Here is a 25,137-nt window from a genome sequence, read left to right on the forward strand (position 1 = left end):
CTCCCTCCTTCCTTCCTTCCCTCCCTCCTTCCTTCCTTCCCTCCCTCCTTCCTTCCTTCTCTCCCTCCTTCCTTCCTTCCCTCCCTCCTTCCTTCCTTCCCTCCTTCCTTCCCTCCTTCCTTCCTTCCCTCTGTTAGCACCCCTGGAGGATATGCACAGCAGGAGGTTCTGTGCAGGGCATCAGGAACTGTGTGGGGAGATGAGGACAGAGGCTGGATGGGGTGCAGGGATGCAGGGCCCACTCCCCACTCCACAGGTGGGGGTCCCAGCCCCCCATGGAGTCCCCTACCCTCGGCCCCATGGACACTGTGGCATTCCTGCCAGGTCCTCGATGCTGAGGGACCATGGCAGTGCTTGTCACCGCTGTCCCCCTGGTGCTGCACCCAGGATGCTCATGGCTTCTGGGGGGAGTGCACGGGACATGAGCAGAGTTTGGCTTGTTATGACCAGCTCGCCGGGACTTTTCCCGTGGCTACTGTCTAGAAATGAATGGCATTGCCGTTTGGTGCCCCAGATCTGAAAATGCAGAGGAATTATCACTGAAATCAGGTGATGTCAAGAGGCTCTTGGAGGCCTGCCGGCTTTCATGGAGGCTGAGGTATACGGCGGGGACAGAGCCCACCCACCTGACCAGTGCCAGAGGCTGGCCCATGGCAGGTGGCAAAGACGTTCTCTCTCTCAAGCGGTTGTTCCGTGCCCCTCCCAGCGTGGGCGCCCCGTAGTGTGCATTGACAGGTGATCCAGAGACCTTCACGCGTTATGTCTCCTCCACTGAGCCAACTGCGCGCGTCTTCTCCAGACCCCCTCATCCCTGACCTTAAAGTCTTTTCCATCCAGGCTCCTGACCAACCGGCCAAGCCAAGCGCACTGCCCACGAGTCAGTGTTTATTCTTATTTAGGGCCGCTCTGCTTTCCAGACAAATTGGGTGACCACCTTACATGTACTGCCTGAAGCCCTCTGGGAGGATTTTCCTTCACAGCAACTTTTCAGGGTTACCCTGAATCAGATCCCATTTTCAGCTCGCACCCCCACTGACTCAGCTCAGAGTCAAGTTTTGCCATTTGCTCCTCTCCGTCTTCATCCTAAGCGTACTCCGTGCAGCCGTAGCTGTGGGCTAAGAGAGGGATGCTGGCACAAGAGTCTTGGATGCTGGGAGGTTGGGTCACACCTGCTGATGAGCTTTCTGTCCCTCTAGCCCTGGACTGCTGCTGGGCCCTCCTGACCCCGTAACTTAACGGAGTTGAGAGGCCTCATGTTATAATGTTCGGCTCTGGCTGTGTGGGTCACTTGATGTCCTGTGGTCAAAGGGTCATCTCTAGTAGGGCCTGATAGCACACCAGGAGCTTTTATCAAATAACGTCTATTTATTTTAGGTGATATGGCCTTCCTCTAGAATACTAGGGGTCTACGTTATCATCTTCTTAGCCGGGTTTGCCAGAAACTCCACAGTCCATCTTTTCCCACCAGAGACACCTTTATTACTGCAGGGGCTGCTGGGTATTACAGCCCAGGTGGTGGGCTGCTTGCACCACAGCCTGGACCTCCTGCAGAGCCCTTTCTCCTCAGGACCCCACAGAAGGCAAATCCAGTATATGCATTGGACCAATATTCCCTGATGTGGAATAGGTTGTGTCCAAAATTCTTCACGATTGGGGGTATGGGAGATGATAAGTTTCCCTTTATTTTCAAGGAGATGTCTTGTCCTGCCCTAGACTACTGGACCCTGAGATTTTCACTGATGCGGGGCCAGTCTTCACAGGGGTTCCTCTCCGATCCTCTGGAATACGTATGTTTTACCAAGGCCTCCAGTGCCCCTTCCTGCTCATCAGGTCTGCTAAAATGATGTTGTCAGTGAGTCACCATAGCCCTGGGTCAGAACTGTACGTGTGTGAAACAGAGCTGATTCTGCTCCTCCTTCTTGATGGGGGTAGAAAAGAATTTGCCAGATGGATGGCCACATATGGTCAACTTGAGGGCATGTTAATCTGCTCTAGACAAGATGCCACATCAGTCCCAAAGCTGCAACTGGGGCTACTGCTTGGCTGGGCTTGCAGGAATTCACTATCCCCCCTGGATCTGTCTTGCTTTTGTAGGGGCCAAACTGTTGAATTAAATGGGGGCTATGGTGGGATCAGCACCCCTGCATCCTTTAGGTTTTTTTTGTTTTTTTTTTTTGTGGTACGCGGGCCTCTCACTGTTGTGGCCTCTCCCGCTGCGGAGCACAGGCTCCGGACGCGCAGGCTCAGCGGCCACGGCTCATGGGCCCAGCCGCTCCGCGGCATGTGGGATCCTCCCGGACCTGGGTACGAACCCGCGTCCCCTGCATCGGCAGGCGGACTCTCGACCACTGCGCCACCAGGGAAACCCTCCTTTAGGTCTTTGAGCGTCACTAATCTCTGTGTTTTCCCCCCAGGATGCAATATGCTTTCTGATTTACTCCCCGCCCAGGTCAAGGAGCCAACAGGAGAGTTCTGCTGACTCCCAGTTATGCGTTTGGGGGCTGGGTGAGCCTTGGATCCAGCGGATAGACTGTCAACCAGCCCTGGGCCTTGTTTGGGCCATTACTTGTCATCCACGTGCTGTCACCGTAACGGGGACAGTGGTGATGCCTGGGTCCCTGGTTAACAGTGACAGCTTGAACCCTGGTCCCACAACGTCTACCCGTTTCTCCACTGAGCAGCTCACCAAGTAAATAGCTGTGGGCTCTTCGGTGGAAGAACTGGGGGAATCACGACCATAGCTACTAGTTGGGGGTCCTTTTTCCCGGGGACCTGGCTGTTCCATCCTTCAGCAGATTCTGGGTCTAAAAAGTGGTCCAGGAAACTGGCCAGGGACGGCGACCTTTATGTGGCAGCTGCCCCTCTGCTTTGCGATCACCCACCCTTGACTCCTTCTGATCATACAGACTGAGAAGAACCTTTCCTGGGCCCATGCATTTGTCCCCTAGGAGCCCTTCGTTCTGTCAGCCGTGTCCAAAGGGGGCTCAGGCGCCCCGGCTACCGTGTCAACCTTATTGCTTGTTACAGTACCTGAGCCCCCTCGTTCTGATTATCATGGACAGTTCAGCTCTGTACTAGCATCTCCTGCCACCGGCCCTGGCCTATGAGGCCACCCAACACCGTCCCTCTAGGTGTCCCTCTGAGTGAAGTTGGTGACTCTTCACCATCACGCTTCCTTTCACTGTGGCGGCCAGAACGTCCTCCAGGTGATCCTGCAGAAAATAGTCACCTGGCGGCTTTTCCAGCCTTTTCCTCCCTCTTCCGTCGTCTGCTGTGATGGTGCCAGCACGGGTCCTCCCCTTAGCGTGGGCCCCACCTTCTCCGGGGTGCTTGCGAACGCGGTCCCTCCTTCGTCCTGAGCCAGGGCCCCCATAGGAGAGACTCCCCCCTTCCAGGCTCAGCCTCTGCTGTCTGCCGCGGCTGGTTCTGCAGGGTCATTGCCGATGGCCCCTTCTCCCCCGAGCAGCCCCAGGGCTCCCCTGAGTAGGTGAAGAGGGCACTTAATGTGAGCCATCAGCCAGGTGGCCCCGGGGAGGAGGCGGTCAAGGTCCTCAGGGAGGCAGAGGTCTCCGTACCATCTTCAGGCGAGGGCCAGGTGCTGGCCTTAACAGCAAGGAATGGTCACTTTTTAGGCTCAGAGATTCAGGGGACTCTGAGATTTCAAAATTTTCAAGCAGATTGACTCAGACAGACCCCCCACGCCCCAAGTCTCCTCCCAATCGGGCTCTTGGCGAGGTGGAGAAGCCAACATGCCCCGGCTCTCTGACGCTCTTCTACTTTTCTGGCCCTGCTGGAGGACATGCGAGTCTCTGTGTAACACCTGGGAGGCCCTCTGGCTAGGCCTTAGGTTGGAGGTTTGGTGGTGATGTCACCCTAGCCTTTCACTGTCTATCTCCAAAGTGCCACATTCCGAAGACCTTTCTCCTTTCTCAAGGTACACCCCAAGCCCAGCCAACTCCCACCACTTGAGACATGGCACCCAACGCGCATTTTCTTCCTCTGACGTCTCATTCCAGCCTGACGCCTGGGGGGATCTCAGGGGTCCATGCACCACCAGGCAGGGCTCGCGTCACCCCTGCTGGCGGGGGATCCCGCTCCAAACTCCCATTTGAGAGCTGCTTCCTGGGGCTTCTGACACGAGCTGGCTTAGGCGGCGTCCCTCGAAAGACCCACGAGCACTCAGTCGGGGCAGCAGGACAGGCAGCGGGGAAAGCCGGGGGGCGATGCCGTCTCGACAGAGGCCTCAGCCCATCCCCCAGTCAGCTCTGATGCCGGGTGGTCCTCAGGGGCCTGGGCCCCGGTACTTCTGCCCGGCTGGCAGCGGGGGGGTCCGGGGGGGAAGGTGGTGGGGGCGGTGCACTCTTATTACTTGGGATTTCTGGCACGTGGTGATAGTAAGATGCAGGTTGGGTTTTAACTGGTTTTATTACCTTTAAAACGTTCTCTGCACCCCGCGCACCCTTCGCTCCCTGTACCTGGGGTGGACGGCCCCCTCCCGGGCCCTGTTCGCCCGTCTTTGGACACGGACTGCCCCTGGGGCCACGCATAGCCTTGGGTGGGCCTGGCAGCGCTCTTCGGTCAAGGGTGAGTCCCTGGGAGGCACTCAGCTGCAGAGGCCGCAGCAGGAAACCCTTCTGCAGCTGAGGGACAAGAGTCTTCGGTCCCCAAGGGGCTTGTGGGCAGGGGGCCTCAGCAGCCACTCCAGGCTGGTGGGGAAGGGGCTGGGGTGGCGGAGGGCTGGGACCCCACTTCTTCTCCTCCCCCAGGTGTGGAACCAGAACGGCAAAAGCCCCTCCATCACCTTTGAGTACACGCTGCTGCAGCCGCCACACGCCCACCGCATCCAGCCCATCTACTACAGCTTCTCGGAGCCCGCCTCAGACAGCGCCGAGAGCCAGGAGCTGGACGGGGCTGGGCTGGTGGGCTTCCTTCAGCACAACGGCTCCCTCTACGGCCAGGCCTCCTCGGAGCAGCTGGGCCTGGACAACCGACTGTTCGGCCACCGGGGCCCGGGGATCGAGCTGGGTCTGAGCAAAGGCCAGGAGACCAACGAGGTGTGCGCGCAGGCCAGCGGCAGGGCCTGCGAGGGGCCCCCCAGGGGCAAGGGCTTCCGAGGTAACCAGGAGGAGGGGCGGGGTGGGGCGGGGCTTCCTAGGGAGAGGGGCCTCGGGTGAAGGGTCTTCAGAACCCGGCACCCGCAGAAGAGGGTGACAGAGGTGCCGGTTCCGTGCAGGCTGACCGGGCGGGCCCAGGGCCGGCCCTTAGCAGACATCCTCTGCACATACCTGCTTCCAGGTGGGTAGGGTTATCCCCGTCTGACAGGTGGGGAGACTGAGGCTTAGAGAGAGAGGTCTTGCCCACGTCACACAGTCCACCACGGAGGAGCTGGGGGCAAATCCAGGGTGGGCTGACCCCATCGCCCGTGCTCTCGCTCATTCGGTGGAGACAGACAGACAGACGGCATAGCGTGCGAGGTGTGACCAGAGCTCTGGAAGGGAATGGCGGGCAGCTGAGGGACACAGGGAGGACCTCGAGTTCTTGGAGAGGGTGACCCCTGACCTGAGGGCTCCAGAGCAAGTAAGGGTCAGCCTGGGGAGGGCAGAGGAAAGGGGCGGGGGTGAGGGCACCAGCCAGGGCCAGCCTGGCGGGACAGGCTCCGGGGGAAGCCGCAGGAGGTGCAGCTGGAGACGCAGCGGTGGGTCACGGTTCCTGACCCCACGCTGGCAGTTTGGCTGTGCTCCTGAGGGCCGTGGAGCGACTCGTCGGGGCTGGGCTGGACCATCAGCCCTGCTGAGGGGTGGAGGGTAGAGCAGACTTGAGAAGAATCCCCTCACTGGCTTGGGGGGCAAGTTTCCAAGACCCTCAGTGTCTTCAAGTAGGAAACGCTTTAGAGGCGATATTCGTTCCCTGGGGCTGCTGCAGCAAACTACCACCGACTGGGCGGCTTAAAACCTCAGAAACGTATTCCCTCCCCGTTCTGGAGGCCAGAAGTCTATGGAATTAAATCGAGGTGTCGGCAGGGCTGTGCTCCCCCTGGAGGCTCCAGGGGAGGGTCCTTCCTGCCGCTTCCAGCTCCTGGTGGCTCAGGCATCCCTTGGCTCGTGGCCGCATCGCGGCAGACTCCGCTCTGTCTTCACACGGCCTCTCCTCTGCGTCCGTGTGTCTCTGCGTGTTCTCTTCTTACGAGGACGGCAGGCGTTGCAGTTAGGGCCCGCGACGATCTCACCTGGAGATCTGGGGAGGGTCCTTCCTGCCGCTTCCAGCTCCTGGTGGCTCAGGCATCCCTTGGCTCGTGGCCGCATCGCGGCAGACTCCGCTCTGTCTTCACACGGCCTCTCCTCTGCGTCCGTGTGTCTCTGCGTGTTCTCTTCTTACGAGGACGGCAGGCGTTGCAGTTAGGGCCCGCGACGATCTCACCTGGAGATCTGTATGTCCGTGAAGGTCTTATTTCCACATAAGCTCGCATTCTGAGGTTCGGGGCAGATGTGAATTTTGGGGAAACCCTCTTCAACCCACGGCAGGGGTCAAGCAGGTTCCCCAACAAGAGCTTGTCCGGGCCGGCTTGCGAGCCTCCGCCGGACGACCTGTGCCCGCTCATCGGGCGGGAACCTGCCTCTGGACGCTTCCCGGTTCAGGTCTTTGCTGCGGCCCCCCTGCTCCGCCCCTGCCCAGGGCAGCCCTTGCCCCGCCACGAGGGGGCGCCGGAGGTTGAGCCACCCATCTCCCCTGTAGACGGCAACGCCACCGGGACGGCTCTCGCGGGAGACCAGGATGACCCAGAGGCCGACGCCCGTTTCACCTCCCAGGAGCTCCTCTCAGCCAACGCCATCTCCGACCAGCTCCTGGACCCGGGCTCCAACTCCAAGGAGCTCCCCCTCAATGAGACCAGCAACAGCATCTTTGCCCAGGGCGCCCCGAGGGGCCCCCCGGCCGACAGCCTCTACATCGACTATGAGGAGAACGAGGGAGCCGCCGCTTACCTGCTCAACGGGTCCTACCTGGAGCTGAGCAGTGACAGAGTGGCCAACACCTCCTCCGAGGCCCCCTTCCCCAACGCCAGTGCCAGCCTCCCTGCCTTGGCTGGGAACAGGACGCAGAAGGCCAGGTAGGAGGCGACTCCCCAGTCCTCTGGGGGGGCTGCCGGGTGGGGGCCGGGACGGAGGCAGGTGGGAGAGAGCCGCCCCTGCCCAGGGCCCCCCCCACCGCCTCACCCCGCGGATCTGAGCGGGGCGTCAGAGGCCTGGGTTTTAGCACCTTTCCCACAAGTTAGGTCCACGGGCTAAAGCTGGTGCCAAGTGCCCACGTGTGATGTGGTTCCGGGAACTGGGGGGCAGAGCGGGAGGAGGTGAACGGTTCTGAGCACTTGGGGCCCCGTGTTCCGCGTGCACAGAGACATGTTCTCATCGCAACCAGCCTTAGCTTTAGGGAGGGGTACTGGGCTCAGAGAGGTAGGTGGGCGACGTCCTTAGGGCTCAGAGACTGGAGGCTTGGGGTCCTTAGGCTCTCGGTCTGGACGGCCATTGCACGCACGGTCGCTGTGCATAAGGTGGGACAGCTCTCGCGGGAGACCGTAACGTTCCCCGAAGGTGGGGCGGCTCAGGGCAACCTTCCCTGCTGGCCGGGGAGGAGACTGGGGGACGCTTCGGTGGGCTCTCCAGCCAGGGGCACTAGGAACAAGGCCTTCCGCTGTGGGGCTGGAGCTGCCCTGGGACGGGCCGTGGGAGAGAGTCCAGAGCGAAGGACACGCTGGGGAGGCCTGGACAGTCACACCTGGGGACACCTGAGTCGTGGCTGGCCCTGGAGGAGTCTGAGGCCAGGAGCCTCCCTGGGTTGGGCTCAGCTGGGAGCAGGGTGGCTCCAGGCCTCCACTATCCCGACTCAAGGACAATTCCCTGGGCCGATGATAACCCCTGTTCGCCAGAGGCTGACAGGGCAGCGAGGCTGGTTTAAACAGACCGAGCCAGGCTCAGCACCCCTGGTGGCGAGCGGGGGCTGGAGGCAGGAACAAGCCCGCTGGTTTTTTTTTTTTTTAATTAATTAATTAATTTTTAAATTTCTGGCTGCGTTGGGTCTTCATTGCTGCACATGGACTTTCTCTAGCTGCGGCGAGCGGGGGCTACTCTTTGTTGCGGTGCACGGGCTCTAGGCGTGCAGGCTTCAGTAGTTGTGGCTCACGGGCTCTAGAGTGCAGGCTCAGTAGTTGTGGCACGCGGGCTCAGGAGTTGTGGCGCACGGGCTTAGTTGCCCCGCGGCATGTGGGATCTTCCCGGACCAGGACTCGAACCCGTGTCCCCTGTATCGGCAGGCGGATTCTTAACCACTGAGCCACGAGGGAAGTCCAAGTGCACTGGGTTTTATTTTATCTTGTTTTCTGAGGACCCACCCAAACCCCTTGGCTTTAGACACCAAGCCAGTGGAACCCTAGCCAGGGCTGAGGATGCAGAGGTGGGCGTCCTTGGGGAATTGAGTTTGACGGAAGATTTGGGGTTCACTCTTGAGGTGAGGCGAGTGGAGACCACTCTCTCACCCTTCCCCGGGGACGAGAGCAGGGAAGCTGGGCCCCTGAGCCCACAGGAGGTGCCCCCTTCTTTCTCAAGCTGTTTTCCGAGGCCCCATGAGATACCCAGGGCACACCCGGGGCAATTCTGAGGCTCTGGGTGGAATTCTTTGCAAATGTGGACAGAGTGGGAGGTCTGGAGCCGTCTGTGGCTGCCCTTCTTCCCATAGGGTCCATCTAGGCCATCTGCTTGCCTGACCCGGGTTCAGAAGGCAGGGAGTGGGCCTTGGGGGTGTGTGGCATCCAGCGGCTGGAAGGGCGAGACAGGCTCTGAGTCTGAGAGGGGGGTTCAGAATCAGCTGGCACTTGCTGGCGTGATCCGGGGCCAGTTGCTCAGGGCTCTTGTCGCCCCCAGGGCTGTCCAGAGGATTGAATTCTATCTGTTACTGAAGCGCTGAAGGCACCTAGTGAGGACCCAGTAAATGGGAAAGATTGTGAATACACTGAGCCTCCGGGGCGGGGAGGGTGGGGAAGGGGCCCTTCTGGGGCCGAGACCGAGGCCAGCTATCCGACGGTCAGGAACCCTCTCTGAATGGCTTTATGAGGGTGGCACACAGGCTGCTGTTTCATTTGGCTTAAGGCATGGAAAGTGCCAGTGGGTCCCCGTCCCGACTCTCTCCCCTCCCCGCCCCGTCCCCATGGGACCCGGACCCATCGGTGACCCTCTCCGGTCCTCAGTTCCCCGTCCCTGAGCGAGGGGCTTGTCAGACGACGCTTCAGGCCCCGCCGGCTCAGGCCCTCAAGGACTCTTAGGCCAGGTCATGGCACAAGCTCTTGGGTCCTTAAGTCACATTTTAAAGAATGTCTCCTGTCCCATCCCAGCTGACTCCCACCCCACCCCTGGGCCCCAAGCGGAATGACTGGGTTTCCAGGGCCATGTGGGGTGCAGGAACCCATACAATGACGGACACAGCACTCAGAAAGTCCTGACGTGGTGAGATGGGCGGCTCCCCCACCGGCTGCTTCAAAGGACACCGCCGACCAGAGACCAGAGACGGTCTTTGGAGATAAAGGGCTGAGAGAGGTGGTGGGGTTGCAGGGGACCGCCAGGCCAAAACAGCCCTGTCGCGGCGAGTCGTCCAAACACAGGAAGTCGCGTCTGCTCAGAGAGGGCGAAATCAAAGGGGCAGCGCCCAGAAAGGAAAGGTTATTTTCACCTTCTCCCAACAGCCCCGGACAATCAAGGGGCGCCCCGACACCAGGCGCTGGCGTTGGGAACACGCGTCTGAGACACAGAGCCACAGGGTCCCTTTCTCAGCCTGGATCGGGGGTGGCGGGGGGGTGGGGAAGCAAAGCGCCCTATGAGCCTTTTATGTACCAGGCGGTCCCGGGGAAAGGGTCCAGACGCGGGATCTGGGGCTTCCCGGGGCTGAGGCGGTCCGAGGCTTTCGGATCAGAGGGCACTATCTTCCTTCCAGATGGGGGCGGGTGGAGGGTTGGTGGTTTCAGCGATTTCCTGGGTGTTTTTCTCCCCAGGGCCCCGTTGCACTGCTGTGCAAATACACGTTTCGAGGCGGGAGAGGCGCCCATGCGTTGCTCCCACGAACACTGCCGTGTGGGCGGCCCCCACCGCCACCCCAGAAATACCTTTGGTGCTTAAAACCCGAAGGGTTATTTTGAACCGCTTGCTGTCTCTCCAGAACGAGTCACGCTGCCTGCTGGCCCAGGAGGGTGTAATTAGATAAAGATGGCACGGCTTCTCCATGGGTGGGGTGGCCGGGCAGGGGCTGGATCTTTTCATCCCCTTTTGTTCTTGGGGAGAATTTGAAGCTGTTGAAAGGAGGGTGGGGGACCCAGTCAGCACATTGCAGAATCAGGCTCTTCCTCCCCAGGGAGGTTCCACGGGTCCCGTGTTCTGAGATGTTTGGGTCTTGGGTAGGTGGAGCGCTCCATCTTAAAGTTCCCGCTCACTTTTAAGGAGGAGAGAGGGAGGGCCTTCCCCTTCCCCCGTACGTGTGGAAAGCCTGGGGCAGGCTCCTGGAGGTGAAGCCACCAGGCGAGGCGTCCCAGCCGCCCGCCTGCGGCCGGCTGCCCTCGGCTTTCCCCTCCCTTTCCTCCCCTCTCTCCCTCCTTCCTGGGTTAATGCAACCACCTCAGTAAATTGTTACTTCAGGTCCGTGGATAGACTATTTCCTGGTTCTCAGAGCACGATGTGTCTTCAGGGCAACATTTATGCAAAAGTAAAATGTAAGAGCCGTTCTCATCCACTTGTGAAATTCCAGAAGTTGGAAGACAAACAGTAAACTCCCAGTTGAATCCAAACCAATGTCTCTATCACAGACTTGACTGGAAAGCCTTTTAGAATGGATGCCCTGCGACCCTCATCTAAGCCTGACCTCCGGGGTGACAGAAAGCCCCAAGGAAAGGACCTGCGAGTGTGCTCTGCGGAAGGGTCTTAGCTTCGGGTGGTCTTCAGTCAGCCTCTCTGGCCCGGAAGGGAAGTGGAGCTGGCCGGTGGGGTCTCAGGGACGTGCCGTCCCCCGGGCCATGGCACCACGTCCCCTTTGCCGGCTCTGGGGGTGGCCGGGTTCCACGGGCCGCATTCAGACTCAGCCGTCTGCATCTCAGAGCAGATGCCCGGGCTCTGGGAGCTGCCGCCACCACCTCTCTCTGCCCCTGCCAAGTCCAAAACGAGCCTGCACGTTGGATACGGAGGTTGGGCCCCAGCACACCGACTGGTTCAAAGAAGCAAATAGTCCTAACAATAGTTGGCTGGGCCGCCTGAGTTCCGGCCAAGAATCCTAGCCCGTCGCTGGCGGGGACCCAGCCCGGCGTTCCCTTGCACAGCAGCCCTTGCAGACCTGGGCAGAGGCGTCTGGAGGGGACGCGGCCACTCCCCCGTCTGCAGCTGAGCTTTTCTATTTTGATCATTGGAGGCCCAATGGCTAGCGTGCCCCATTCAGTCAGAATCCCAGCTGAGGGAGAGGCCGTGGGAGGGAATTCTGGCACCTTCTCAGCACACCAGGTGCTTCTGCGGTCCCTTCCCGGGGAGAGGGCCGGAGGAATCCGCATGACCCCGCTAGAGGGTGACAGCGAGAAGGCTGTGTGTGTGGAAGGAGCAACGGCGATGTTGGGGAGCCCCCGATTCTCCTCCCCCAGCCCCCGAAGGTGCTCTGACGGCCGCAGGGCAGGGAGCTCAGACGGTCATTGAGATGGAAAATGCCAACGTCCGTTCCATCCTACAACCTGCCGCCCCCGCGGGTGCTGCTTCCCTTCTCTCTGTTCTAGACCGTGGGCACTGGGTCCCCGACAGGTGGCGATTCTGCCCGGGGCTCAGGACAGGTACGCGGCCACGCCCCATGGATGAGAACACACCCTCCCATGAAACTCACCCCCTTCTCTGCTTCCCCTGCTTTCAGGACCAGGCCCAAGACACGGAAGCAAGGCGTGAGCCCCGCGGACATGTACCGGTGGAAGCTCTCGTCCCACGAGCCCTGCAGCTCCACCTGCACCACAGGTACCCGTGACAGGTGCCGAAGGGCGGCACCTGCTGAGCCCACCTCCCCGGTGGGTGCGAGCCCGGGCTTCGGGGCCCGTGCACTTGCCTGTAGCCCCCAATGGCCCACAGGGAGCTGATCTAGCAGCTTCCTGACCCACGAGGCAGCGTGATGAGGGGGGAGCTCGGATGTCCTCGTGCTTACGACGTGCTGGACCACGGTGAGGTCCAGCTGCTTGGGGGTCACGCAGCCCCCCAAAGGCTCCCTCGTCATTCTTCACATCATACCTTGTTAGAACAAACATCCTTCTGGTTAAAAAGTAAGAACTCTCAGGTGGTGAGAATCTTACTTTTGCTTACAGCAAATGTAGGAGGGGGAAATAGACCCACGTGGTCTATAGCAGAGGGAACTGTTCGGATTCCCGGACCTCGTCCAGGGAGGAAGCAGGAGGGGAACGGAGACCCCTGGGGTCGCCTGGACAGATAGACACATGGGGTTAGTAAGTGTCAAGCTGGAGTCTGAACCTATGTCTGCTCACGTGGCTGGATGCCACCACAGCGAGTTTCTGGCTCACAGCCCAGGGCCTGGGGCTCCATCTACTGCCAGCTCTGGTCCCCTCCCCTGGGGGCTGCTGCAAGGTCAGATGCCAGACCCAGGCCCAGGACCTGTGGCAAAGGTAGGGAGACCCCGGTGCCGCCTTATCTATACCTGCGACTTCGTGTTTGGGTTTGGACAAGATGAGTTGCTGCCACTCAAGATGTATGATGCCCCCGACCCTGCCCTTGCACTCCCACCCCAGCTGGCCAGAGCTCTGGATGTCCCCTGCGCGCTCTGGCCAGTGTGGGGGAATTAGCAAGCCACTGACTGGACCCCGGGCAGCCGGTGGTCTGAGCGTGGTCACACCTCCTGCAGCCCCGGTTGGCATCTCAGGAGAAGGGCCCGAGGGAGGAGCTGGGGAGGTGGCCCTGCAGGGCTCTGAACGGACCACAGGCTCTCCGTCTTGGGCTGGAATCTTGGGCCCCCTCCTTTTACATGCCCCTCCTCCCCCAGCAGGGCATGGGACAGGCTGAGTTTGGCCCCCTGATATTCTGGAGGGCGCAAGGTGGGCTTTGTGGGGTATGCGGTGAACACTTGGTCCACCGCACCCCGTGCCCTTGGCAAACTGCTTAATCTCTCCACGACTCAACTTTCTACCTGTAAAATGGGATGTCCGCCTTTCCGAACGTGGTTACAGGGCTAGACACGAAACGAGAAGTGAGTTGTCACGGCCAAAGCTCAACAAGCGGGCGCCATGGCCAGCACTGCTGCTGGTCTCGGGAGAGAACAGGGTGGAGCGCTGGGATGGGTACTGGAGGAGCCTGCTCTGAGAGCCTCTTCCCCAAGGGCAGGGTCCTGTTCTGAATCGGGAGCCCCGATGTCATCCCTGGGACCCCACGCATGCCGGGATTGTCACAGAACACGTGACGGGGAGCGTCTCCTGTTCCTCCCGGACACGTCGCTGCCCGGGGAGGTGACGTCGCTTGAGATCCCTCCAGGACGAAGCAGCCTCTGTGGCGAGGGGCCTGAGCCTGGCCCTGGGTGAAAGATGGCCCCCAGGGAGGCCACAGCACCTTTTCTCAATACCCACAGAGTGGCCAGGCAGGGTACGGGCAGACCTGCCCTGGGTGGCCCGAGGTGCAAAGGAGGACGAAAGAGGAAACGAAGCGAGAAAGACAGATTTGGGCTCTGCTGAAAGGAAGCGCCCTCCTTTAGACGAGCCTGTCCGGGGCTGGCGTGAGCGGCCCCGACGCGGACTGAGCTCCCCGTCACCGCACAGGCACCAAGCTGGGCACAGGTGGCACTCGGCAGAAGTGGTGGTCGGGTCCCTGCTGAACGGGACCTCCGCACGCTCTGCGGCCGGCTGGCCTCCAAATCCCCCTGTACCGGGTGCCGAGGCCGGGCCGGTGTTGGGGGCAGGGGTGGTTTACAGACCTGCCGTGGCCCACGGTGTCTGTGCAAACATCCACAATGTCGCTGGCACACAGCAGTTCTCCTGTGTCCTTGAACTTCAGCCATGGCAGCAAGCAATCTTTCCTTTCTTTAAAGATGCTCCTGGGAGCGGTAGAAACGTAGGTGAATTGGTTTGGACTCTTAGCTTGAGCCTCAAGTGATGATTTCCAGCTGTTCTTGGCACCTCCTGGGCGCAGGCTGAGGGGAGTGGAGTGGGCGGGCCCCGAGCTCACGCACCCCAGGCAGAGCAGGCCCACCTAGCTCGGTGTCGGGCTCCTCTGCGCCTTTTATTTCGAGGAAGGGCTCGGTTTGAAAGGGCTCAGTAAGAAGGTTTGAAAAGCACCGCGTTCAAGACTGATGTAGGGAGGTGGGTGTCCAGACTGGTGCTCTGACAGCCCCGCATCCCTGGGGGGTTCCCACCGTGGGGATAAGCGACAAGCTGAGGCCCAGAGAGTCTGACAGCTCTCATGTCCCCCCCACCAGCGAGAGACTGGGCTGGGACCAGAGTTCCCGTCTCTCTTGATCAGGACCTGCTGTGTTTCCACTCGATGACGAGGAGGGAATGAATAATCAGGCCCTTGCTGAGGGTCTGCAAGTCCCTAAACTTGGACCTCCCTGGGCCCCAGAGCTGGTGTCTCTGAGGCCTGGAACATTCTGAGCAGACCTGGCCAGGAAGCCAGTCTCCCCCTCAGCGACGGCTAAAGACGACACAGCCCAGCGCTGGCAGAGAGGCACCAGTGATTGCAACCTGGCTCGTCCCTTACGGAAAAAAGAAAAAATCCCCATGTGGGCTGCTTCCCAGGCTGTTTCATTCCATCCAGGGCTGGGGCTTGGAGAGGCAGGAGCCGCCGGCTTTCAGACACGCGCCGCTGGGAAGGGAGCGCAAGGTGGCTGGGGTCCTTGGTTTACGGGGAAATCGATTTCCCTCTGGGGGAAGGATGACCCCAGTGAGGAGGGTTCCGTTCCCTCCATCATTCAGGAAGGCTGGGTCCCTCCCTCTCTCTCTCTCTCTCTCTCTCTCTCTCTCACTCACACACACGCACACGCACACGCACACACACACACACACACATCAGTAATAACAACCACCACAAACCCTAACTTCACCTGGGGACTTCACCAATGTTAACCCAATGTTAACACTCTCCCTGAGTCATCCTGGCTCTTTGGCAGGGACCCGCCCACTGTGTAGTGACTTTGGCCCGTGTGCCAGCTCGGTACCGAGCACGGGGTACAGGGGAGGAAGGCCAGAGAAGCAGAAGGTGGAGCTGGGGGTCAAGGAATTAATAAGTTTAGTTGAGGGCTGGCCCTTTACATACTGTCCCCCGATGGGATTTATCGAGTACGAGGCATTTAATCACAATAATGATTAAAGAAAGTTTAAGAGGGAGTTTGGTAAGAACTAGGGCATGCCATGGGAGGGCAGGGAGAATCTGAAGATCTAACATAACATCTGAGGAGTCTGGAAAGGGCTGGAATGGTTAGATTATCCTTCCATCCACCCATCCACCCATCCATCCATGGATGGGTAGTTGTTGAATGAATGAAAATGAGTGACACTTGGCTGGCTTTGCCTCTGTGCCTCTGTCAGGGCCAATCTGAGTTTATTCAAAACCCAGGGTTTGTGACACATAAACTGGGTGCCCAGCCTGGGCTGGATGGGGTGAGGGTGCAAAAAGAAGAGGTTAGGCCACGGGACATGGACGGGGAGAGAGTTCAGATCCACAGAGCCGTCCTCGCTGGGCTCCACCTGCAGACCTGTCAGCTGGTAACTGTCATTAACCCCGATTTAAACCGGGAAGCGCTGAGCAGTCGGGTGACTCGCCCATGGTCACATGGCCTGTCTGCCCGTCTCCCAGGTGCTCACAATTGGCTCACCTGGCCCTTCCCTTGTCCCGAACCCAGGGGTCATGTCGACGTACGCCATGTGTGTCCGCTACGATGGCATCGAGGTGGACGACAGCTACTGCGACGCCCTGACCCGGCCCGAGCCCGTCCAGGAGTTCTGTGCAGGGAGGGAGTGCCAGCCCAGGTACCTGCCACCCAGGCCCCGAGCAGGGTGTGTGTGGGGGGCGGGAGGCGGGGGCCTGGGGCTCTGCTTCGCCCCCACCTGTGGGAGCGGCAGGAGCCTGCACCTTGCTCTGTCACCCAGGCGGGCCGCAGGCCCGCGAGGGGAGCTGCACTGGCCTCCTGTCGGTCCCGGCGTGATTTCCCACGTTTCGCGGTAAAATCTGTCACTATGCCTCGCACACAGTGGGTGCTCAATCAATGGCTCCCACCGCAGGCTGAGAACGATTCTGAACATGACCCTTTGCCCCTGCTGCCCCCCAGGTCTACTCGGTGCTTCTAGAATTTTAAGAAGCCCAAAGGGATTATTCCCGAAATCCCAGGCTGATGAGCGTCCGGGCTGTGGGGGAGGCCCCACCTTCCTAGACCCCCAGGCCCCCTGTCCTGCCTCACAGGTGGTCCGAGGCTGGGCCCCAAGCATGCCCTCTTTCTGGTCATGATCATCACGGCCCCACAATGAGCCCAAGGGCGCCCGGCCTTGGGGGCCAAGCGGATCCTGCTCTCTGACGCAGCTTCACACCCGCTTTTCTTCTGGCCTGCTCCATCCTGGGGCCTCTGCTGCCTCCCGGGGCCTGTGCTGCCTCCCGGGGCCTGTGCTCCATCCTGGGGCCTCTGCTGCCTCCCGGGGCCTCTGCTGCCTCCTGGGGCCTGTGCTCCATCCTGGGGCCTCTGCTGCCTCCTGGGGCCTCTGCTGCCTCCCGGGGCCTCTGCTGCCTCCCGGGGCCTCTGCTGCCTCCCGGGGCCTCTGCTGCCTCCCGGGGCCTCTGCTGCCTCCCGGGGCCTCTGCTGCCTCCCGGGGCCTCTGCTGCCTCCCGGGGCCTCTGCTGCCTCCCGGGGCCTCTGCTGCCTCCCGGGGCCTCTGCTGCCTCCCGGGGCCTCTGCTGCCTCCTGGGGCCTGTGCTCCATCCTGGGGCCTCTGCTGCCTCCCGGGGCCTGTGCTTACGATGGCATCGAGGTGGACGACAGCTACTGCGACGCCCTGACCCGGCCCGAGCCCGTCCAGGAGTTCTGTGCAGGGAGGGAGTGCCAGCCCAGGTACCTGCCACCCAGGCCCCGAGCAGGGTGTGTGTGGGGGGCGGGAGGCGGGGGCCTGGGGCTCTGCTTCGCCCCCACCTGTGGGAGCGGCAGGAGCCTGCACCTTGCTCTGTCACCCAGGCGGGCCGCAGGCCCGCGAGGGGAGCTGCACTGGCCTCCTGTCGGTCCCGGCGTGATTTCCCACGTTTCGCGGTAAAATCTGTCACTATGCCTCGCACACAGTGGGTGCTCAATCAATGGCTCCCACCGCAGGCTGAGAACGATTCTGAACATGACCCTTTGCCCCTGCTGCCCCCCAGGTCTACTCGGTGCTTCTAGAATTTTAAGAAGCCCAAAGGGATTATTCCCGAAATCCCAGGCTGATGAGCGTCCGGGCTGTGGGGGAGGCCCCACCTTCCTAGACCCCCAGGCCCCCTGTCCTGCCTCACAGGTGGTCCGAGGCTGGGCCCCAAGCATGCCCTCTTTCTGGTCATGATCATCACGGCCCCACGATGAGCCCAAGGGCACCCGGCCTTGGGGGCCAAGCGGATCCTGCTCTCTGACGCAGCTTCACACCTGCTTCCCGGGGCCTCTGCTCCATCCTGGGGCCTCTGCTGCCTCCCGGGGCCTGTGCTGCCTCCCGGGGCCTCTGCTGCCTCCCGGGGCCTGTGCTCCATCCCGGGGCCTGTGCTGCCTCCCGGGGCCTGTGCTCCATCCCAGGGCCTCTGCTGCCTCCCGGGGCCTGTGCTCCATCCCGGGGCCTCTGCTGCCTCCCGGGGCCTCTGCTGCCTCCCGGGGCCTGTGCTGCCTCCCGGGGCCTGTGCTCCATCCCAGGGCCTCTGCTGCCTCCCGGGGCCTGTGCTGCCTGTACGTTTGCTCCTTTGGGAGAAGCTGGGTGTGCGGCCACGGGGGGTCTGCTCTTCCCCTCAGAGACAGCCCCCATGGTGGGGCTCGGGGCTCCAGGACACTGAGGCAGGATCCCCAGTTGGAGGAAGAAGGGCGGCGGTGGCAGGAGGGGAAGGCACTCCGGGAGGAGGGCACAGCGTCAGCAAAGGAACAAGGCCGGGACTTTGTTTCCCCGAAGTGGCTGGAGGTGGTCTGGAGGTGGGGGCGGGTGGAGGCTACAAGGGTTCCCGGGCAGGCCGGCCAAGCGCAGGCTCGGGCGCCCCCTCGCCACCTACGCGGGTGTCTCCTACAGCGGGGCAGGCGGGGGTCGTCACGGCAACAGCTTCCCTACGGGGCCTGGCCAGCCTGCTGTCTGACAGCCCGCGGTGGATCTGGGCCCCACGGGGAAGGAGGGGCCGTGCGGCCGGCCAGCGGGAGGGGGCGGGGTCGCTGAAGGCCGTGCCGTCCCGAGGCAGGTGGGAGACCAGCGGCTGGAGTGAGTGCTCGCGCACCTGCGGCGAGGGCTACCAGTTCCGCATCGTGCGCTGCTGGAAGATGCTCTCGCCCGGCTTCGACAGCTCCGTGTACAGTGACCTGTGCGAGGCGGCCGAAGCCGTGCGGCCCGAGGAGCGCAAGACGTGCCGGAACCCGGCCTGCGGGCCGCAGTGGGAGATGTCTGAGTGGTCAGAGGTGCGCATGCGCGGAGCGAGCCGGGCCGGGCTGGGAGGTGGGGGGGTCGGGGGGTGGGGCGCTGGGGGCCGGGCGCAGGGCCCTTGCGCCGCTGCTCCGGCAGCCGCGGCCCCGCCCTCACCCCGGCTTCCCCGCAGTGCACGGCCAAGTGTGGGGAACGCAGCGTGGTGACCAGGGACATCCGCTGCTCGGAGGATGAGACGCTGTGTGACCCCAACACCAGGCCTGTGGGGGAGAAGGACTGCACGGGGCCCCCTTGCGACCGCCAGTGGACAGTCTCCGACTGGGGGCCGGTGAGGGCGGGCGGGCACGGGGGTGGGGGCGGTGCTCAGAGGGTGTCCCCGCGCGATTACGAGGAATCAAAACCTTTATCCCCAAACAAATGGTCACATCCCGATGCCTTTTTATAAGCTCCCTGTCTGTCTGTGTGTCTGTCTCTCTTGCCTCTTGCCTGGATGAGACATTCAGATGCCCCCTGGGGTCCCCTCTGTGTGCTGGGTGTACAGAGGAGGTTTTCAGGTGTCGTAGGCCCGCTTTTCTCTGTGTGTTTTTCATTGAGCATGCAGCCTTTCTGTAATTGGAACAGAAAATGTTATTTAAAACATGGTTACCATGGCAACTACTCCCCCTCCCCCCAGCTGTTCTTCTCTCTGGGGAGTGATGTCTGGGGGACCTGGGAGGGGGCTGTGCCTCTAACCCCGGGTGTCCGCTTGCAGTGCAGTGGAAGCTGCGGGCAGGGCCGCATGATCAGACACGTGTACTGCAAGACCAGCGACGGACGGGTGGTGCCCGAGTCTCAGTGCCAGACGGAGAGCAAGCCTCTGGCCATCCACCCCTGCGGGGACAAGAACTGCCCCGCCCACTGGCTGGCCCAGGACTGGGAGCGGGTGAGTGCCCCGAGCCCGAGCCGGGTGGCAGGGCCCCCGCCGTCTGGGAGAGCATTGGGCCGAGAGCCAGGCGGCCAGAATGACGGACTGGTCAAACGAGGACCTAATTGGAAATTAAGACGACACAATTCACTAATCGTTAATTTGAAATAGAAAAAAAACAAAAAAGTAAGAAAACCGCTTAAAACTTCCCAAATCTAAATAGCAAATGTTCAACGAGGCATGCAGGGCTGGTATAGTTCCCACGACCCCGTGATCCTGAAAGACGGAAACCCGGGGTCGGGGGTCCTTCGGCCGCGCTTGCTCTTGGCTCTGGGCCCTGTACATCCCTTTGTTCTCACGAGCCCTATAGACATGTCAAGGTCACCAATCTGCAATTTCAGACAAATTGCTCTCAACCACATCGCTTTCAACTGCTTGTTTCAGGCAGATCCCTATTAGCTAAATCATCTCAAGTCCAATTGTCGTTAACCATTTTGTTTCACAACAGACGGTTTTATGCTAACTTGCTTGTCATCAGATCTGTTTGGGGCCACGTGCTTATCGACCGGAGCGTTCTCAGCCAACTTGCCGACGATCTAAGCGTTTTCACCCACTCGCTATCGACCGAGACATTATCGCTGGCCCGGCTCCGGGCTCTGTGTTCTGGTCCTCCTGGCCTCTGGCCCTTGACCCCTGACCCGGCCCCGTCTCTCACCCTGCCTCAGTGCAACACCACCTGTGGCCGAGGTGTGAAAAAGAGGCTGGTGCTGTGCATGGAGCTGGCCAACGGGAAGCCGCAGACGCGCAATGGCCCCGAGTGCGGCCTGGCCAAGAAGCCCCCGGAGGAGAGCACGTGCTTCGAGAGGCCCTGCTTCAAGTGGTACACCAGCCCCTGGTCTGAGGTAAGCGCCTGGCTGGCCCCCGCTGAGGCCACCTGAGGCCAGGCCTGAGTTCTGGTCCTGCCAAAGTACCTCCTCTCCCTCGCCAAGTGCCCCACACATCCCCCCCCTCTCAGCCTCCGTCAGGGCTTTTCATCCCTGGAAAGATTGTCAGTGCTACCAAGTCAGCCGGTGCAAGAGCCACCTCCTCCAGGAAGTCCTCTCGGATCTCACGTCTGGGAGACGGGCTCCTTTCCTCCGCCCGACAGCACCCCAGGAGGGGGTTCCTCTTCCCATCCCACGGGGGAAGAAACCCAAGTTCAGAGAGAGAGCTGACCCCCAGCTCCTGGGGCGTGAGCAGACATTGGACGCTGCTCCGGGCGGGCTGAGAGATGTGCAGGGTGAAGGGAGGCCCTGAACCGGCCCATCCCAACGAGAGCAGGGCGGGGCGGGCCCTGAGGTGCGTGGGGCTGGCCTGAGGAGGGGGAGCAGCCCTGGTCCACAGACCCCACCCCGCCCCAGTTCCCTGGCCGAGCGAAGGGGGTCCGTTAACTTCTGCTTTTTCTCTTCTGGCCCCTTTCCTGTGGAGGCCTCCCGGCGGGATCCCAGGGCACCCGGGGGCTGGTTAGCATTCTTCAAGCCTTTCTTACAGCATAGGGGCGGTCAGGTCTAGACTTGGGTTTTTACTGATTCATACCATCTCCCCGATGTCCCCTTAGCAGCATCACCAGTCCTGTGCCCCGAGTCCCCTCTTCACTTAGTGGTGCTGTAGCGCCCAGGAGGGAGCCAGTGGGGAGGCCCACGGTGGTCCCGGCACCGGAGCCCGGGAGCACTGGGGGAGGGGCACCCCTGTGTCGCCCCCATGATGGTGGGTGGGCAACGGGTGACCGGCCCGTGGGAATGTGGACCTCTGTCATTTTGTCCCTGGTTGGGGTGGTGTCTGCTTCCCCTGTGGCTGCCCCTGCCCGGGAGAGGGGCTCAGTAAGAGTGCATCCTCCCAGCTGTCCCGTCTACTCAGGTGCGGAGGTGTGTTCTCTCTGGGGCTGAGGGAACAGCCAGAGGCTCCTCAGGGTACCCATCCAAGGCTGACTGTTATCTGAGCTTGGTGCCTCCTGACTGGGCCAGCCCCCCAAGCCGGGAGCGGGCATCGGGCAGGCAGCCCTCCCTGTGCCTCTGCAAACAGAACCAGAGGGTGGGCCCAGGGCCTCCCACCCCAGACCCCACTCAGGAAACCGAGGGCTCGGGTCCCAGACGTGCCTGGGTGACGTGGGGTCACCCACATCAGGGGCAGCCAGAGGGAGCCACCGCCTGTGGGATCTCGGCAGGAGGACGGCGGGGTAACTGGGGTCAGCACATGGCCCTGGTGTTTTGGGTAGCTCAGCGGGGTTTTCCAAGGGGAACATCTGCACTGGGAGCCGGGGGTGAGGGCGGTGGCTTTGGAAGATACATTTAATCCGTCCACTACAAACACAGCTTTTCACTGGAGAGGGAGGCCAGCGCGCTCCCTGGGCCGCGGCGCCGCGTGCCGAGCATTCTGTAGCACAGGGCCCAGGAAAGCTAGAACCCGAGGACCCAGCCGGGGGTGGGGGGGTGTGGGGGGGGGTAGCTGAGAGGGCCACACCCTCACGGTGCAGATGGGGAGGCTGCGCAGCCCGGGGCGAGCGGGGAAGAGCATAAGCATCTCCTGGCCGCCGGCCACTGCCCTTCCGTGTGTCCCGTGTCGGTTAAGACTCAGCAGCCAGGTGAGAGGGGTGGGGTCCCCCCACCTCTGGCCAGAAGCCTCGCCCCGCCGGTGGGGGCTCTGGCCATGCCATCTCTCCCCGATCAGTGCACCAAGACCTGCGGGGTGGGAGTGCGGATGCGAGACGTGAAGTGCTACCAAGGGACCGACATTGTCCGAGGCTGCGACCCGCTGGTGAAGCCCGTTGGCAGACAGGCCTGTGACCTGCAGCCTTGCCCCACGGAGCCCCCAGGTGAGCGGGGAGGGGCTGAGGGCGGGGCAGGGGCTTTGCAGGGAGAGCAGAGGCTGGGCTGAGCCCGGGCCTGCGGGAGGGTCTAGTGGCTACAGAGACCAATGCACGTCGGGGAGTGAAGGTTCCCTCCTGGAGTGGCTGAGCCCGGGCTGGGAGGTGAGGGTGGGAAGGGGGGCAGGAGAGAGCTGGCTGCAGCTCGGGGTCCCCAGGAGCCATGCCAAGACCTGCACTTTGGAAAGAGCATCCGGCCTCAGAAGATGGGAGGGCAGCTGTGGGGCAGGGGACCAGGGATCCAGGAAGACTCAGCCAGAGCACCCCTCGAGCTGGGCACGCGGGAGCAGGGAGGCGAGGGGCTGAAGCGGGGTCTCTGGTCTCGGGGGCGCCTGGAAGATGCACGCGGGTACTAGGCTCCGAGGGGGCACCAGGGCCAGGTGGCGGGCTCTGCTTTGGCCCTACTGAGCGGAGGGGGCACCTGTGGGCCTCCCGGGGATGTTCGGGCCTCTGGGGGTGAGATCAGTGGCTCCTCCAAATCCTGGCCCCTGGGCATTGCCCCTCCCCTTGCACCGTCCACCTCCCTTGTGGGGGGCCGTGACATCCCTGGAGTGGGACGGAGGCAGGAAAGGAGTGGCAGAGAGGTAGAACTCGAGGAGAGGAGGCGGTGGGGCGGGGCGGCGGGGGTCCTGTCGAGTCGTCAGCCCTGGCCGCCTCCTGATGCCCGGCGCCCCCCGCCGTGTCCCTTCCCCAGACGACAGCTGCCAGGACCAGCCGGGCACCAACTGCGCCCTGGCCATCAAGGTGAACCTCTGCGGCCACTGGTACTACAGCAAGGCGTGCTGCCGCTCCTGCAGGCCCCCCCACTCCTAGGCCCGGCAGCCGCCCCTCAGAGACCGAGCACCCCGTCCCTGGGGCCGCGGCGGCCCCTCCACGGACACCCTCCCTGCAGGGTGCCCCGGCTGTGAAGACGTGACACTGAGCCCCTGCTCTCCCCGCGGGCACGAGAGCCCCTCCCCTGCCCCCACCCCCGCGCGCGCCCGGCGGCCCTCCCAGGACACAGCCGGGAGGACTGGCGCGTTTGTGGGTCCCGCCCAGGGGCCTGGGAACCTCTTCTGTCCCTCCAGGGCCGTGGGGGTGAGGAGGGCGGGGATGGGCGGCCAGGGCGACGGCGCCCGGGGTCCGGATGCTGGTCGGGTGACTCTTTCCGGAGGAGTTTTAATCTCACGACGCAGCATCGCTCGCCTCCCTGATACGACGCTCTTGGCACGGGGGGGACCCACCGCACTTTACACCTGGGAAGAGGCATCTTTCTCACGGCACCACGGCCGTGTTGTCGTCCGTCAGTACTCTCTGTATGTTAATAAAGTGGTCCTATTTATGGCGGCATCGTGGGGTCTCCGGGGCTCTGCCAGGCGGGGTGGGGTGGCCGTGAGGCTTCGGGAGCTGGGGTCACCGTCCAGCTCGCCCGCTCGGATCTGCTGCGGCCTCAGGTCTGGGACCAGGTGGGGCTGTGGGCCGGGCTGCAGCGTCTCCCCGAGGAGGTGACGGGAGAGCGGACAGAAGGTGACAAAGAGAGTGGGTGGCCTGCGGGGAGGGGTCTCAGGGGCATCAGGACTCGGGCGCCGGAGTCAGAACCGAGCCAATCTCGCACCTCCTAACTGCTGTGGGGCTTGGGGGACGGCCGAGCCCAAGGGAAACTCCCTCACCTGAACCGCGGGAGGAAGAGGTGAGGCAGGCAGGGTGGGAGGCGTGGTGCGGGCCCACATGGAGCGCTCAGGAAATAGCCATCACTGCTGTTTCTGGGCCTCTTAGAAGGGCTACTTAATCTGGCCTTGTGGGTGCCGGGACACAGGAGGGCTTCCCAGGGGAGGTGATGTTTAGGCTGGTCCAGCCGCAGGAGTTCTTCCAGATGAAAGCGGGGGGAGGGGGCGGGGGTGGAGTGTAGAAACGGAAAGCTCCCAGGGAGAGGGTCTTTGGGGACAGGGAGCAGGGAGGCGAGGGGCTCCCTGGCTGCTTCCGCGGGATGCAGGGCCAGCCTGTCCCCAAACTGGGACCAGAGCAGGGTCCACCGCAGTGTTCAGGACGGCATCCGGGGGCCTGCAGCTGGGTGAGTGGCTCTCCAGGTTCGCCGGGGCCTGTGGGGTGAGCTCCCTCAAGGTCAGCGGCTCAGTTCCGGTAGGGGTGGGTCGCCTCACTGCGGGGGTCTGGGGCTCCCTGACACACCGCACCGTTGTGCCCTGTCGTTCCCCCCCACCCCCATCTTTTCTCTCCTCCTGACCTTCCTCCCCCACCCTCCTTTCCACCGGGACTTTTTGTGCACATCCTGTGCGCCAGGGTCTGTGCCCGGTGCGTTACCAGCGCTGCCTCTTTAACCCTAAGAGCCCTGTGGAGTCGGGATCATTGTCACCCGTTGTGTTGATGCTGTAAGACCCAGGCCCAGAGAGGTCAGTCACTTGCCCCGGGTGGCTCAGCCTGTCACCCCCCACCCACCCTCCAGGAGCTCAGCGTTTAGGCCAGTGGCTTCCAATCGTGGAAGACTGACACATCCGCCCCGGGAAAAATCAAAACCAAACATGGCTGCGGCCGGGCGCCTTTGGGCAGTGCCTTGACCCCTGGGGCTGGACGGGAGAGGAAGGCCGACTCTGCCCGGTGCTGGGCTGGACACGGCCCCTCCCAGGAAGTGCCGCAGAGGGCTCTGGGCTGGCCTGGAATGTCAGGCAGACCAGAGACAGCGCATGGCGTCAGGAGTTTTATTGGCTCTCGATTCTGTCAGGGAGCAGGCAG

The 25,137-nt window shown here is 62.2% G+C and overlaps 1 protein-coding gene across 1 annotated transcript in view; it reads left to right on the plus strand.

The window, feature by feature from the left end:
- The window catches only part of ADAMTSL2 (ADAMTS like 2), a 35,711-nt gene extending 11,981 nt beyond the window's left edge, over positions 1–23,730 (plus strand). The window contains exons 10-19 of the mRNA XM_024126470.2: positions 4,767–5,115; positions 6,733–7,105; positions 11,917–12,014; positions 15,889–16,015; positions 18,426–18,639; positions 18,777–18,932; positions 19,356–19,526; positions 20,234–20,410; positions 22,215–22,359; positions 23,105–23,730. Coding sequence (XP_023982238.1) covers positions 4,767–5,115; positions 6,733–7,105; positions 11,917–12,014; positions 15,889–16,015; positions 18,426–18,639; positions 18,777–18,932; positions 19,356–19,526; positions 20,234–20,410; positions 22,215–22,359; positions 23,105–23,223 — 1,929 coding nt within the window. The 3' untranslated portion in view covers positions 23,224–23,730. The remainder of the gene's footprint in view (positions 1–4,766; positions 5,116–6,732; positions 7,106–11,916; positions 12,015–15,888; positions 16,016–18,425; positions 18,640–18,776; positions 18,933–19,355; positions 19,527–20,233; positions 20,411–22,214; positions 22,360–23,104) is intronic.
- The last annotated feature ends 1,407 nt before the right edge of the window (positions 23,731–25,137 follow it).

Source organism: Physeter macrocephalus, chromosome 13, assembly GCF_002837175.3.
Source record: "Physeter macrocephalus isolate SW-GA chromosome 13, ASM283717v5, whole genome shotgun sequence".
In the NCBI taxonomy this organism is placed as follows: domain Eukaryota; kingdom Metazoa; phylum Chordata; class Mammalia; order Artiodactyla; family Physeteridae; genus Physeter; species Physeter macrocephalus.